At 39.2% G+C, this 15,026-nt stretch overlaps 1 protein-coding gene across 7 annotated transcripts in view; it reads right to left on the minus strand.

The window, feature by feature from the left end:
* utrn (utrophin) overlaps positions 1–15,026 on the minus strand; it is a 116,177-nt gene that overhangs the window by 45,032 nt on the left and 56,119 nt on the right. For all 7 annotated transcript variants that reach the window (XM_058055994.1, XM_058055990.1, XM_058055989.1 and 4 more), the window contains one exon: positions 570–742. In XM_058055994.1, the coding sequence (XP_057911977.1) occupies positions 570–742 (173 nt within the window). The remainder of the gene's footprint in view (positions 1–569; positions 743–15,026) is intronic.

The raw sequence follows: 15,026 nt of genomic DNA on the forward strand, positions 1-15,026 counted from the left end.
AAAGATGGAGCTCCTACACAGTGGGAATTATAGGGACTATTGTTCTATAACTCTTAATTCAGCGGTTTCCAAAGTTTTACCACAGAGGGCCGCATTGTAAAAAATGAATGACTTCAGCATTTATTAAAATAATAAAGTGTAATATTACAATAAAAAAAGTGATTTCAACTCTATGCGACTAAAATGACATTATTTGTCCGTCATAATAGTATGAGATTATTCTTGTAAAACTGAAACAGTTTTTCTCGTTAGAACAGGACTTTTGTCTCTTAATATTTTGACTTTATTGTCGTACAACTACAGCTGTTTTTGTGTTTTTTAAACTTTTTTCTTGTACATTTTCTTCTCGTAATTATTAATTTATTTCCCCAACAGTAATTCTTAAAAAATATTTCTACTTAAGGCTACTAAAATGGCATTTTATGTAAGGTTATCATTGTAAATGTACAACGTTTTCTTGTTACAACTTTTTACTGTTAATATTTTTTGACTTTATTTTTGCAACTGCTGATTTTTGTTGTTAAATTCTATTTTCCGAGTGCGGCAAGTGTGTTGTTGTTTTCACTGACCGTATGTTGGCCGACTTGGCCTTAAGGTCGTTCCAGCGCTGGTTCATGTCATCCAGCCTGTGCTGAAGGAACACCGCTTCCTCGGAGCTCCCCAGCGCTTTGACCATCTTGGACTTGTTTCCGTCCACGCTTTTGTAGATGTCATTGTGGGCGTCAATCTCAGCCTGGATGTCCTGCACGGAGACAGAGAGAAAAGACGTGAACGACAGGGGATGTCAACCCGGGAGCAACTCTTTGAGCTACGTCTGCATCCATACTGATGCCGCCTTAGATGTTATCCAAAAAAGGTGACATGAGTACACTCTTTTGGATGTGTGAGAGTCAAAGTGTTCTCTGCATCTACCCCGCATCCATTACACAATCACACCTCCAGGGTTTTTTTTTTTTTTTGCGTGTTGTGCATCTGTGTATTATCTTGTATCGGCGGATCACAGGCAAGGAGAGGATCCTGTCAAATGTTTTATTTTTGGAATGTGTAAAATTGCTCCACTTTCCTCTCACTCGCTCTCGAGTGGGACTCCCTTTGCGTTGGAGCCATTTGAACGCTAAATAAAGACTCCCGCACCATATGGATGTGTTGCGTGCGTAGCACTGCCTGCAGCATAGACACAGATTTGCAAATGGGACAAAATTAGTACCACAAGATGAGCTACACAGTCTGGGATAGTTTATGTATAATCTTTTTTTGTTAATTGACACAGTTTTACCAGCTTATGCTGTTTGTGTATTCTGTGCATTTTTGTTGCATAATTAGCACAAAACTCTATTATAATTACATTTCTGCAATTGTTTTTAGCACATACTGTATTTCCTCAGAGTAAGACAAGCAAGGCATTTAGTGAATTGTTTTTGCCTCGGTTTGTGCACATTTTCTGGGTAGCATACAATCTGACACACGTCTTGTTGTGTTATTAATACGCTGCATGAATCCAACTGTGTTCTTATTGTATTTTATATTATCACATCACGACCTTGTCAGCAGGCTGTTAGCTTGTCTATGACATCACCTCTGTAGTTCTTTGCCAACAAACACAGTTACACCACAAGTCCATGCTTTTCTTCATCATCATCTCGGCTGCAAAATAACCCACCACGGAGCCAACCAAATTGGATTTCAATTGCTTTTTGAATGGAAAACCTATGCAGTTAGAGTACGTTTTGGTTCTTCTAAAACTGACTGATGACGCATGATTCGGTGCATGGCATCCCTTTTTGAGCAAATAGAGAATATATTAATTTGTTTATTCCTGAATTAATGAAACAACAAGCCTCTTGAAAAAACATATGTAATAAAAATGTAACTTTTGGATTGCCTTGATTGGAAAAAACAGAGATCATGTTTAATGTGCACGGTGGTCGAGTGGTTAGCACACAGACCTCACAGCTAGGAGACCAGGGTTAAATTCCACCCTCTGCAATCTCTGTGTGGAGTTTGCATGTTCTCCCCGTGCATGCGTGGGTTTTCTCCGGGTACTCCGGTTTCCTCCCACATTCCAAAAACATGCTAGGTTAATTGGTGACTCCAAATTGTCCATAGGTATGAATGTGAGTGTGAATGGTTGTTTGTGTATATGTGGCCTGTGATTGGCTGGTGACCAGTCCAGGGTATACCCTGCCTCTCGCCCGAAGACAGCTGGGATAGGCTCCAGCACCCCCCGCGACCCTTGTGAGGAAAAAGCGGTAGAAAATGAATGAATGAATGAATGTTTAATGTGCAGAATTTAGTAGGCAATGCGTCATCGACTGACATGTGAGATGTGTGCATAATGTATACATTAGGGGACACAGAAGGGATCCCTGCGGGACTCACCATGATAATAAAGAATGAAATGCACAGCGGCCATAGTGTGCATCATAAAAACATTAAGAAGCGTGAAAATAGTCTTTTACCCAATCATTCACGGCACTACACCAGAGTACAACAAGAAAGGTTATATTTTTAGAGCTCCAATGCACACTCTTTATAGTAATTCCTTTGATTACTGACGACTGAAACCACTTAGGAGATATCAAAAGCATGATGTTAAAAGTAGATCAACACTGTGTGTGCGCGCGTGTGTGTGTGTGTGTGTGTGCATGACATGCACTAAGTGTTTGGCACGCAGGCACAATGACAACACGTTGCGACTCAAAAGAAAAGATTCACGTTGTTAACTGAGCCAGCTGGCTGTGACTCAAGTCATTAGCCAAGTGCTAGCTTTTATTGCTTCAACTATAGCACAGCTACTGGAGCTAACACTACTACAGTAAGCACATGTATATAAGACAGATGGGCATTCATAGAGCATATATTCCTTTATGAAAGCTCCTTTTACTAGGTTACCAATTGAAAAGACTACTTTGACTCCCTCTCTCTCACCCACTCCAAACAAACGTAAGGGCTAGTATGCAACAAAAGGCATCTTGTTTGGCCATAATTCTTTTTCTGTTCACGTGGGATTGGTGCAAATTAATGTTTGGGATTTAAAAAAACAGGAGAAACAGTTGTACAAACAACCATACCATCGTACATACGAATACATAAACCAGTAGTCATGACTATGTATTTCTTCTACTACGGAACCGCTTCACACAAACAGGTGAAAATGTGTCAAAACACGCACTCTTACTGTGTTTGTTGTGAAGGACCCATGTCTCATTCTAATCCAGACTCTGTATACATTCCATATAAATGACTGCACATAGCACATACAGTATAGCTTCACAATGGAGGATGCGGAATGAATGGTGGATGTTTATAAATGTGCTGGAAAGATTGAAAAGAGCGGATAAATACCTGTTCAAACTTGCCGAGTAGCTCCTGCAAGCTGAAATTCAACCCAATCATATTGCAAGCGTGTGCTTTGGCTCCACCCACCCCCTCCGAGCCCTACATCCTCTTCACTCTCATCTCAAGGTCAGCGTCAAAAAGCTTCAAAGCAAAAGGTCGGTCTGGAGATCCCTCTTCACACACCGCACTCATGGATGACCTGAAGCCTCTTGGAAACATCAAGCCAATTCTAACATCCTCTCAATTCTCATATACGCTTCAAAAAGTTCAACTCAAGAGGCAAGCTTCAAAAGAAAAATCCAAAGTCTTGATCCCACTTCACACACCAAACTTTGACCGCACTCATGGATACATCAAGCCATTCCCGACATCTTCTCTACCTTCAATTTCAGTCAAAAAGGTTCAAATGAAGAATCCAAACAAATCCAAGGTCTTGATCCCACTTCACAGACCCCTTGACCGCACTCATGGGTGACCTGATCCAGTTACGTTCTCGTGGAAGCGCCCAGCCAAGTTGCTGAGGAGGACAGCAGTCATGCTTGCGGCAGCCGGGACAACCGGTGGCCCTGGAGCGTTGAGTAGCAGCTGGAGGCTGACAGCGCAGATCCCGCAGCCAGGGAATGGGACGCTTTGAGGGAAATCCAACAAATCTTGGATTGGAAGGCTGCGAATTGGAGATAAGGGTTTTGTGACTTGAAGGATGCCAACGGATGCTTCTTTGCCTTTTTTTGGGGGGGCCTGAAGGTCCAACATCCAGGACCTCCGATAAAAGGGAGTTTATTTCAACTCCAAACAAAGAGACACATGGTTCATTTCCAAAAAGTAGACACAGAGTCACCTCAGTGTCTGCTCTGGCTCCATCGCACCCCCTCTAATCACTGCCACGACTAGAGCACTTAGTCAAAGAATGCTTTCTTCTTGTGCTGAAGCTGAAGGCCATGTGTTCATAGAGGGCCGCCTCACGGCCCAGCACCTCCATCCATGACCAGGGAAGTCTCCAGCCTCTTTATCAATTATCTCCTTCGAGATGACGACAGAGAAGAAGTTGCTTCCCTAGTGGGAAAATGGTCTCCTCGGCAGGGAGTCCCGGCTGAATCCTTGTGCCGCTGGCCGCCTTGGTGGCTCTGAGGGCCACTCAGAGCCCCACCGGTTTTCACAGCTGTTTATTATTTTAATCAGTATCCTCCCTTTCCCCTCCTCTCACTCACTCTCTCACTCCACCCTCTCTGTCCCCTAAACTAACCCGACACACCACACACCCACTTCCTGAGAGGGCTGCATGGGCGGACGGCGTGGGTCGGGTGATGCTTCCGAGATGTACCAAGAGACTTTGAGGGGGTAAAATATGGAGGAAGAAATGTGAGTTGGGCTTTACAAATGTCTGATTCCTCGTATGTTTTCATCAAAGTGACGATAACACTTCTCTGTTGTTCAAAATGAAACTTTTTACGCTTGTTTAATGTTTAAAAATGCAACTTAAGACATTGACTGTACATTTAATACTATGAATTTACTTTACTTTACTATGACCCTTTGTATTGAGTAGTGGTCTCTTGCCAAAACGGTCTGTTTTAACTTATTCCGCCCATAATCCACCTCTGGGCATGCCCACTCCCCTATAATTGGTCATACTCCCAAAGTGCTTCCTAACTATGAACCACCGCCCCTCTATGACATCACAAAGGGGCAGTTTTAACCATGCCTTTCGAAACCCGACTGTTTTAAGCCACCCAAACTTCTTCCAAATGCGCAAACCTCATTATCATTATTACAAGAATACAACATTCTAGTTACATGTATAAGTCAGAAAAGTGAAAAAAGCCACCTTGGTGGACATTTTTATGGCTTAAAACTGCACCCAACATGACCTCTGCTACTGTGCAGTTCAACAAAAAAAGGGGACATTTATTGTTTGGCTTCTCTGATTCTGACAGTATAGAGGAAGTCCATAGTAGCGCATCAAAGATGAGGTACTCTTTATGTCCACACCATGAATGTGTGAACATGAATCATATTGATCGTGCACCCTCATTTGCAAAGATTGCACCGAGCCGACCGATCTTTTAAAAAAACTTTTTAGCAGCTTCTTCTTATTTGGTGCTCATGGCTATTTCTACCGGTCGAGCAAAGGCATCAAAATAAAAACATTGGAACAATCCCAGGAGAATCGGAACGTTAGTCCCGGTTCCCATTGGTGCTCAAGACTGGATACCCAACCCTAATTGAATGATGGTGACAGTTTGACCCTGGAACAGATTATTGAGGACTATGGGGACATTGATTGTAACATTCATAGACAACTCCGGAGATGAGAAATGATGATGATGAATGAGCAATAGGACTGACACAACTACAGTTGATCCCCCCCAATGACTGACCACCTCCGAATGGCAAAAATCTGCAAGTAGTTGAAAAGCTGCAAAAAACTATGGTGCGTTTGAGGACTGCCGAAGAAAAAATTTGCAGTACTCTCTCATCTATCGCTGTCTATTGGTTCCACATCTGACCGCGATAAGTGAATGTTCCTCTTGGAAGCAGCTGTAGTCTTTAGGGTTGTGCATTAACGTTCCACACATGCATTAAAACGTGTTTGCAACAATGCATGTTGGCATTGGAAAGGGAAAGTGTCGAGACATGTGGTGCACATCAAAGACAAGCAGACAGATGGCTGTCAAGCCAAGAGAGAGAAGGGAAAAAAAAACAAAAAATAAATACAAGGTTGAATATTCATAAGGAGAAGACTTTGAAGTACGCTTTAGCTAATTAAAAAGATCTACATACTCAGGGCTCCTTTAAACAGCATTTTTGATTCATGCCGACAACTAGACCGCTTGAGGAATTTCTGTCTAATATGCGTGTCTAATATATGAATGAGATGCCGCCGAGACATTCTTTAACTGCCCTGATTGGAGGGAAAATGTAATTGGAAAAATGCATGCGTAATATCAAGACAAATTAAAGATGTTATTTTGTGGTTACTGCTTGTACTTCTTCTTGCACTCCACATTTTTGCTACCCCTGCAAATATTCAGAGCTGAACTTTTATGTTTACTTTTCTTTTGTTAATTCTTCAAGTCTTCTGTGTGGGATATCATATAAAATCCATGACAACAGGAAATGGAGGCAAATTACTAAACGACAACGTGTGCCAGCTGGTACCCTGCCTACAGTTTATTATACAATATAAACTATCTGCCCCCGGTGGCTGACAATGAGAACTGTAGGCGGTGTGACCTTCCAGAATCTGCACCTATTCAGCTGTATTTCTTTGGATTTCGTACTTTCCGTCCCAATTTCGTCTGTATTAATGTATTCCACCCACAGCCCGTCCCCTGGCACGCTCGGGGGAGGGTAGAGAGCTCATCTGGCTTACAGCCACGCCCCTCTGTGACATCACAAAGGTTCAGATTTACCACACCTTCTGAAACCGAGCGTTTTGGGCCATCCCAAACTTCTTTCAGTGCTCACTTCCAAATGTGCAAACCTCATTATCTGAAACTTTGGCATGGTTTAATAAGAGAATACAAAATTCTAATTACATTTATAGGTCATGAACATGGAAAAGCATACTACATTTAACAAAAACATTGAAAACACAAGAGAAGCATGTGGCGTAAAGTCATGAAAATACAAACTGATGCTAACCTCTTATAAAACTAATAACATGACCACATTTTAAAAGGGCAAATTGAAATAGCGAGTAGGCAGCATGCGAGATGATGTCAAGAGGGAGCAGATGTGATGCCGCCTACACAACGTTAGGCAACCATGTAACAGGATGACAAACCGAGCACATGGGGCCTGTTTCGACAAAATGACTGGGTATACGTCAAAAGTTACTGCCTGTGTGAGCTCACATAATTCACACTATCCAAATGTACAGCAACAGAAATCCAAATCAATGGAATTGCAGCCTCCGGGTTCTCAATGACGCTTTCCTCCTCCTGATTAGAGCAAAAAGTTGTTCATAGAAACGCACAAATATTGAGCTAGCACAACAATTCACACCTGACCTCAGATGATGTGACATAGCTCCCATTAGAAAAGACAAGCGAGCAGCAAAGGTCAGCAGGGTCGGCGATAACTCACTACAGGGGGAGCCAATAACGAAGCACAAGTCATTTCAGAAGGACACATTCTGGAATTCATAGCAAAGTGCCTTGGGGTAAATTGAAATGGATTTATCGCTGCTGTTGCTGCTGCTGATAATCAGCTATTGATTCACCTTTTTGTGTGCTAACAAGACACTCGAGAGATAACGTCAAGAAGGAGGCGAAAAACACAAGGCTAATTTTGTTCAGGAAGAACGGTTGCTTGGGATAGGGCAATTCTGAATACAGAAAAATCATGACGAAAAAAACTTTTTATACATTTTGTACAATAAATATTCGAAAACTAGCCCACAATGTATGCTAACTATCTGAACAAATCATCTACAAATTAACTTTGTGTTATACTTATTACTGCAATATCTAATAATATACATCAATAATAATAATTATGGATGTCCGATGTTGGATTTTTTGCCCAAAACCGATATGTTAATATAGTCCAACTCTCAATTTCCGCTACCGATATGTGTAACATGACATACCTCCTGTGGTGGAATGAACATACGTATGTGTTATATACAGCATTTTTTTTTATATAGCAGTTTTCGTGATCAGAATATTATTAAATAAACACAATTATAATAAATTATAAAATAAGACTAATAATAATAAAATAAACAATTATAATATATTATTATTTAAATATAATTTTACATAATTTTAACATTTATTTTTAATTCATTAAAAACACTTAAAAATTAAAATGCATTTTATTTTCATTTTAAACAAATAACTTATTAAATATTAAAATACATATGATATAATAAACAATTGTAATAAACATTTAATATTCTTACATTTATTTTAATTAAATATGTATCGCTTTTTATTTTGAAATTGCAGTTTCAAAACAAAATACATTATCAAAATGATACGAAATAATTGTAAGATTTTATTAAACTAAAGCATACAATAATGACATTATAATTAATAATGCAATAAATTATAAAAAAATATCCGATTTTTCTGATTATTTTTAACATTTATTTTTAATTCGCTATTTTTAAAAATCATATTTACATTATTTTAGAGCCCCCAAATGGGCTTTAGCGAGGCTAACCTAGCATTATGTTGTTAACATGTGACTGTACTGTTAGCACTTTACACGCTCAACAAACACGGCTCATTAACATTAAAGCTATATACACATAAAGCAGTACTGCCTAAATTCCAGCATCAATGCTAGATTTTGGCCTGGAGTCTTCCAATATGATATTAATATATACTATTTTGGGGCTTCTGAGACTTCTTTGAAATTGTCGGGCCCTTTAAGGATAAAGAAACGGGAAGAAGAAAAGCAGCTAGCAGATGGAGGCCGATGACGACTCGCTTGTAAAAGGCGGTACGAGAACTTGTGAGTGCGTGTCATTTCTCCAATCTTTCCACATTTGCCGTTTGCTTCGGGCGGGTAAAAAGGTGGCGTGGGAAAGGGCGCCGTTCAAAACACAGCGCCGTCTACCAAAACATTCCATTCAGCTTTATGATAACAAACCTGCATAAATGTTCTATTTTCCAATAAACATCACCCTCGCACACCCGCTCAAATGGCCTGTTTTTTCTAGCCCGTATTCCTTCTGATATGACTTTTGCTTCATAAATATTCATTTGCTCAGTATGCCCCCCCTTCAAATTCAAACATCCTTGCCTTCCAGTGAGAGAAAAAAGGTAGTCAGTGTTGTGGCGCTGCATTCAGGGATGAAATAATTACCCCATCCCTTCATATAGAGCAGAAAAAAATCCATACATCTTATAAATAGCTTTGCTCACACAGGGGGGTGACACATGGATGAGCTACGGAGATGAAAATCGATAGATAATGTGCTTCCTGTTGACTGACCATTGGATGGATCAATGTCTAAACAGCGTAAGAGAAGAACGTAAGAGCGCTGATTCCCTCAGTCAAGTCAGTTCATCGCTGTCAGTCCATCAAGGGTGTGTCGGACTGACTTCATAGCAACAACACTTCCTGTCGGGACCCCTCGGGGGGGCGGCTTCTGGGTGGGACCCGCAGCTTTGGCAGAGGTCAGAGGAAAGATAAGACCCCAGAGTTTATATAATCCCGCCCAGTGGTTACGTTGATAGTAAGAGGATGCATTCTTGGTTCCCAAGAAGATGAGTTCAGTCAAGATTCAAAAGGCACATTATGAAATATAGTATTCGTCAAAAGTTTGGGGACATGTTCTCATTCGATAACATGACAAAGTGTCTTCAAACTTTTGGCTGGTGCTGCATGACTCTTCAGTAATCAGCAGAAAAAGGCCCAAGATAGTTTTTCACTTCCTGGTTGCATTATAAAATGTACATCTGCCACCTTGTGGATGATTTTTCGGCTTAAAACCGCACCAAACATGCTCTCTTCTATTGTGGAGTTGCATCATCACCTCTTTGTGCCTCTTACGCCGTAAAACACGTGTTAATATGTCGTTTTGAGCCAGCGGTTGTTTAGTAGTGAACAAGTTAACTTGTTCGCTACAAGTTAAGTAACATTAAGTTAAGTAACATTATTTGCGTAACATTTATTTTTGCACAAAAACGTCATCCTTGTACAACTACGACTTTATTCTTGTGAAATTCCTGTACAACTATGACTTCTCGCCTGATATTTCAATATTTTGGAGCATATTTTAGTACAATTACAACTTAATTCTTGGACTAATTGTTTCTCGTAATATTTTTATGACTTGATTCTCCTAAAATTAGCTTGTAAGCTAGTGCGCTAATGACCTAGCGAACTAACCACTTCACCTCTAATTGATTTCTTATACACTTGAGAAGCCAAACACCTACCACTTCCACACTGAATGGGAGTGTCAAGCTCAATTATTAGCTGATCTTCCTCTGTGACTTGAGTATCATGCGGCTACTACACTGGTCAAATCGTAATACATTGACTTACCTTGTAAGATTATGACTTTATTCTTCAAATATGAAGTGTTTTATCAGAATATTATGAGTTCTTAGGCGTGTACACACGAATCACCCAAGGCTGTCATGGCTACAAAAAGCGAGCGCCCACTCCATGCTGTCTTTTCCTTCCTGTCATTGTCATTTGTCCAAATGTAATTGCTGTATGAATATGAACCTGATCACAGGTTTGTCATCTTTTGGTTTGTCTTTTCCCTCCCTCCACTTCAGCTTCCATAAATCTGAGACGTTGTTTGTATAATTGGGTCCGACATAAAAATGCAAATTACGACGTACATCACGTCTTCAGTCATCGCCAGGAAAGACATCCTGTGTGTGTTCTTTACTAATGAGACAACTTCCTACGAGAAGAACATTCCGCACGCTTTGGTGCTAAATAAAGCAGGTGAGTCAGTCCAACTGTAAGAAGAATAGAACAGAAATAGAAAGTGAAAGAGGCAGCATACTGTATGTATTGAACAATGTGTATATACGCTCCCTTTACACCCCTGCAGGCCTCATCCTAAACACTTGCCTTAGTCGTATACATCCTCTGTCTCCCACTTTTAGCTCCGCCCACCCGTTAGGTAGGAAGGTGAAGACGTGATGTGTTATATCACCGCATTCTTCACCGTTTCTATTGATTTCTATTCTCCCTCCTCCGGCGTGCACATCAACAACTTTAAGGAACTCGCTTTTCTTCCCATCAATGCCCACATTCTTTTTCCCTTACTGTGAGCAAAATGAAAGAAGATAGAAGAAATCAGAAGCAATGTTCCATCCAGCAATTACACCCAGAACCAACATGTATTTGTCCCTTGAAACCTGAAAATGATTCTAATGAAATGGTCACTTTTTTTAAATATATATTAATTATTATTTAAATGTATTTAAATGTAATTAGGCGGCACGGTGGTCTAGTGGTTAGCGCGCAGACCTCACAGACCTCCACCCTCGGCCATCTATGTGTGGAGTTTGCATGCAGTGGACTCCGGTTTCCTCCCACATTCCAAAAACATGCTAAGTTAATTGGCGTAGATATGAATATGAATGTAGTGTATGAATGTGAGTGTGAATGGTTGTTTGTCTATATGTGCCCTGTGATTGGCTGGCGACCAGTCCAGGGTGTCCGCCTCTCGCCCGAAGACAGCTGGGATAGGCTCCAGCACCCCACGCGACCCTCGTGAGAAAAAGCGGTAGAAAATGAATGAATTAATTAATTAGTGTTTTTTATGATTATTTACATTTTTTATGACACACAATCATTTAAATTATTTTTAAAGACACAAACATATATTTAAAAAAAAATATTATTATCTTTATTATTATTATAACTTATTACATAATTTTCTTTATTACTCTTAATAAATCAAACAGTACCATTGTTGCATACTCCAATTTCAGCTTGGCACCTCATACCTGCATTGTGGCCCACGGTAAAAAGGAGTCTGACGCCCCCCCGACTTAAACTAACAAGCTGTAAGCTAGCTAGTATATGTCAAACAGAAGCAAATCCATTTTACTACATGATATTGTATTCACGACATCTTTCCCAAAGCCTTTATTCCCGCCATATTTCTGCCTGTTCTGTCATAAAGTGTCAGCAAACGTCTCGTCTTGTTAATAAAATAGATAAATGTATTTGTACTGAGATTCTACATCTCTCTTTTTCGTCAGCGTTTGGAGATTTTGCAGCGTATATGCGCTGCGTCAATGTGTACGAGTACTTCATGAACAACCGCATATTTCAGCTTTAGCTGGCCCGTAATTGGACAGGCCTTTCATCTCCTGCTCATGATGCGTTTTTTTCCCCCTCTTAAATATGGTTTTCCTCATCGAGGCGGATCAAAGGCGCCGCTGATTAAAATGACAGTGTGAATGCGTGCATGTGTGCGAGTGTGATTACTCATCACAAAAAAACATCTGAGAGAACATCGCCGACCTAAAACGCTTATTTTATGCGTTTACCGCATTTTCCATAATGTTTGACCACGTTTACCTCGGGACACCGCACGCAATTGTTGTCATGATGTGTGGAGACACCATGCTACACTTCCCCAGCCACTCCTTCAGCAGGCATTTACAGGAGATGATATGTTTATTCATATTTATATTCATGATATTTACTCACCGTCTTTAACTTAGACAGGGAATCGGGAGGGAGGAAAATGTAAGGACTGTTAAGTTTACATTTCATTTATGGTCAAAACCCTGAAATATTGGCTTCCTAAAAACACTTATTTAATAATAATAATAACAATTATTATTATAAATAATATAATATTTAATAACAATAATAATAACTATTATATTTTTTAAAATGTAAAAATAATAAAATTATAAATATAATAATAGTTAGAAAATACTAAAAACCATAAAAATACTAAAAACACTAAATTAAAAATAAACTAAAAATACTACACTGCAATTTCCCCCATCAAAAAAATTATTTACTTTAATTACTTTATTTGTTTAATATTTTGCCTTTATTTTCATAAAATCACAACTTCTTTCTCGGAAAACGAATATTTTTCATAACATTTTCCAATATTTTGCCCAAAAAATTAAAATCATCACTTTTTTCTCCAAAACCATGACTTTTGTGGCACTCCAAATTTTTGCCAAAAAACTATAAGAGTTACTATTGTGGTAATGTTGCCATTATTATACAAATATTATGACTTTTTTTTAATTTGTCTAAAAAAATAGTAAAATATTTCTTCTCATGCAATTACAATTTTTTTCTATAAAAATTCCAGCTTTTGTCCTAAAATTATATTTTTTTAAATTCAAAATATTGCGCGATTCACATAATTTTTTCCTTATAAATGACTTTATCTAGGAAAAACTACCAGAAGCAAAATAGAAAATGAGAAATGAATATGTCCCATTTTCTCTCCAAAAACGGATCCCATTGGGAAAGTTGTGCATGTTAAAAGTGCAAAAGTACCACGTATTGAGTTGATGAAGTGAAATGAAAGGTCTGCACTGAATGGTGCCTTCTCTCCTCTGCCAATGAGAGAAATAACCTTTTTATCACATCATCAGCTTTCATAATCATACATCAATCCTAAGAGCCATGAGAGACCCTTGGATGTAGGACACATGCATCAGGATGTTTCATCTCATCCCTTTAAGTGGTCCTAACGTCCGTCTGGGATAAGTGGGAGATGATCACCGAGATCCATTTCCATGGCCGCATGATTTGCATCTATTTAGCGCTTATGGGCATCAAAGGTGTCGGATCTGGGTAGCCAATTAACCCGTCGTTAACCCTCTGTGCCTCCCGAAGCCACGTTGAGAAGCAAAGCAAGAAGGATTAAAGCCGGAAAAAAACAACCAGTCATGGAAGTTTATTAGGAGAAAAAATACAAGAAGATTAAGAGAGGGAGTAATCATGCACATGATCTTATTAGGATGTTGTTTACACGCTCCAAACATGATAGAACCTCCATATTTTTAATATAGCTCTGACATCGGTGATTAGAATCGAGTACTGATAGAATTGGCTGGCGTTGCGTGTGTGCGTCATAAGAACAAGCTTTATACAACCAAATAAATAAAAATGAGCTCACCCTTGCTCCCATTCAATTTACAGTCGTCCTTCGTTTATCACGGTGAATTGATTCCGGGCCACGACAGAAATAAGTAGGACTCAATACCAATAAATAGAATATTTTGGTATTTAGAGCATACAAAACCTGTCATTTTTTTACCATTTACCAGCCTTGCAGACGTGAAATAACACCCCTGTAGTCACCTACAAACGGCCTCTTATAGGTAACGATCAAGTAAGAAGCCAACAATATACCACTTCCACACGGAAAGGGAGGAGAACATGCCATCGCTGAACTCATGCAGTGTGAAAGGGTAATCTAATCTAATGTCATGTCTCATCAATGGCCAGAATACTACTTATGACTTGTCTTTCAGTATTTTTGGAGTAATAACAGTCCATAGTAAACCACAAAGCAGCGATCATCTATTAATACATTTCTGAAAAATGCAATTCTTACATTTCAGACTTGTTCTCATAATATTACAACTTTATATTCTTAACATTACATTTTTTAAAGAGAAAATGTTAATTTTTTTACATTCTTATTATTATTTTAATATGACATGGTTTTAACTGGTCATACGACAATTTTCATACAATAACTACTTTTTTCTCATGTTATTCTCTACTTTTGTTCAGTCTTTCAGACTATATTACATTCAGACTTTTTTTTTTACTTATATTACAATTTAAAATGTAATATTAAAAAATACAATTGTATGTATTCTTGCAATTTTATATAGTCTTATAGTGTTTTTGTATTTTATCCCCCAGGCTGCCCTTGAAGGCATGAATGGTAATTTACATTCAATTCACAATGATATGAAGCAGAAAAACACTTGATAAACACAAGTCCACCAGTACTTAACGTCGCCCAGGTTTTGTGTGGTTGCCATGGCAATGACAAGGTAGTCCAATCATGAATTGAAAGCCGTTGAACATGAACCAACTATGTCAGCATGTACACAGACACAAAGGCCATTGAAAGGACAGGGGTTCCACATACAGGAGGAGAGGAAGCCAGTCAGACCAGAGCCCATCTTCCATTACAGCCCATGTTGGCCCATTCCAATTGACCTCTAGCGCACAGCCGGTTCCCATGTGCAATTTAA

Source organism: Doryrhamphus excisus, chromosome 19, assembly GCF_030265055.1.
Source record: "Doryrhamphus excisus isolate RoL2022-K1 chromosome 19, RoL_Dexc_1.0, whole genome shotgun sequence".
NCBI classification, from domain to species: domain Eukaryota; kingdom Metazoa; phylum Chordata; class Actinopteri; order Syngnathiformes; family Syngnathidae; genus Doryrhamphus; species Doryrhamphus excisus.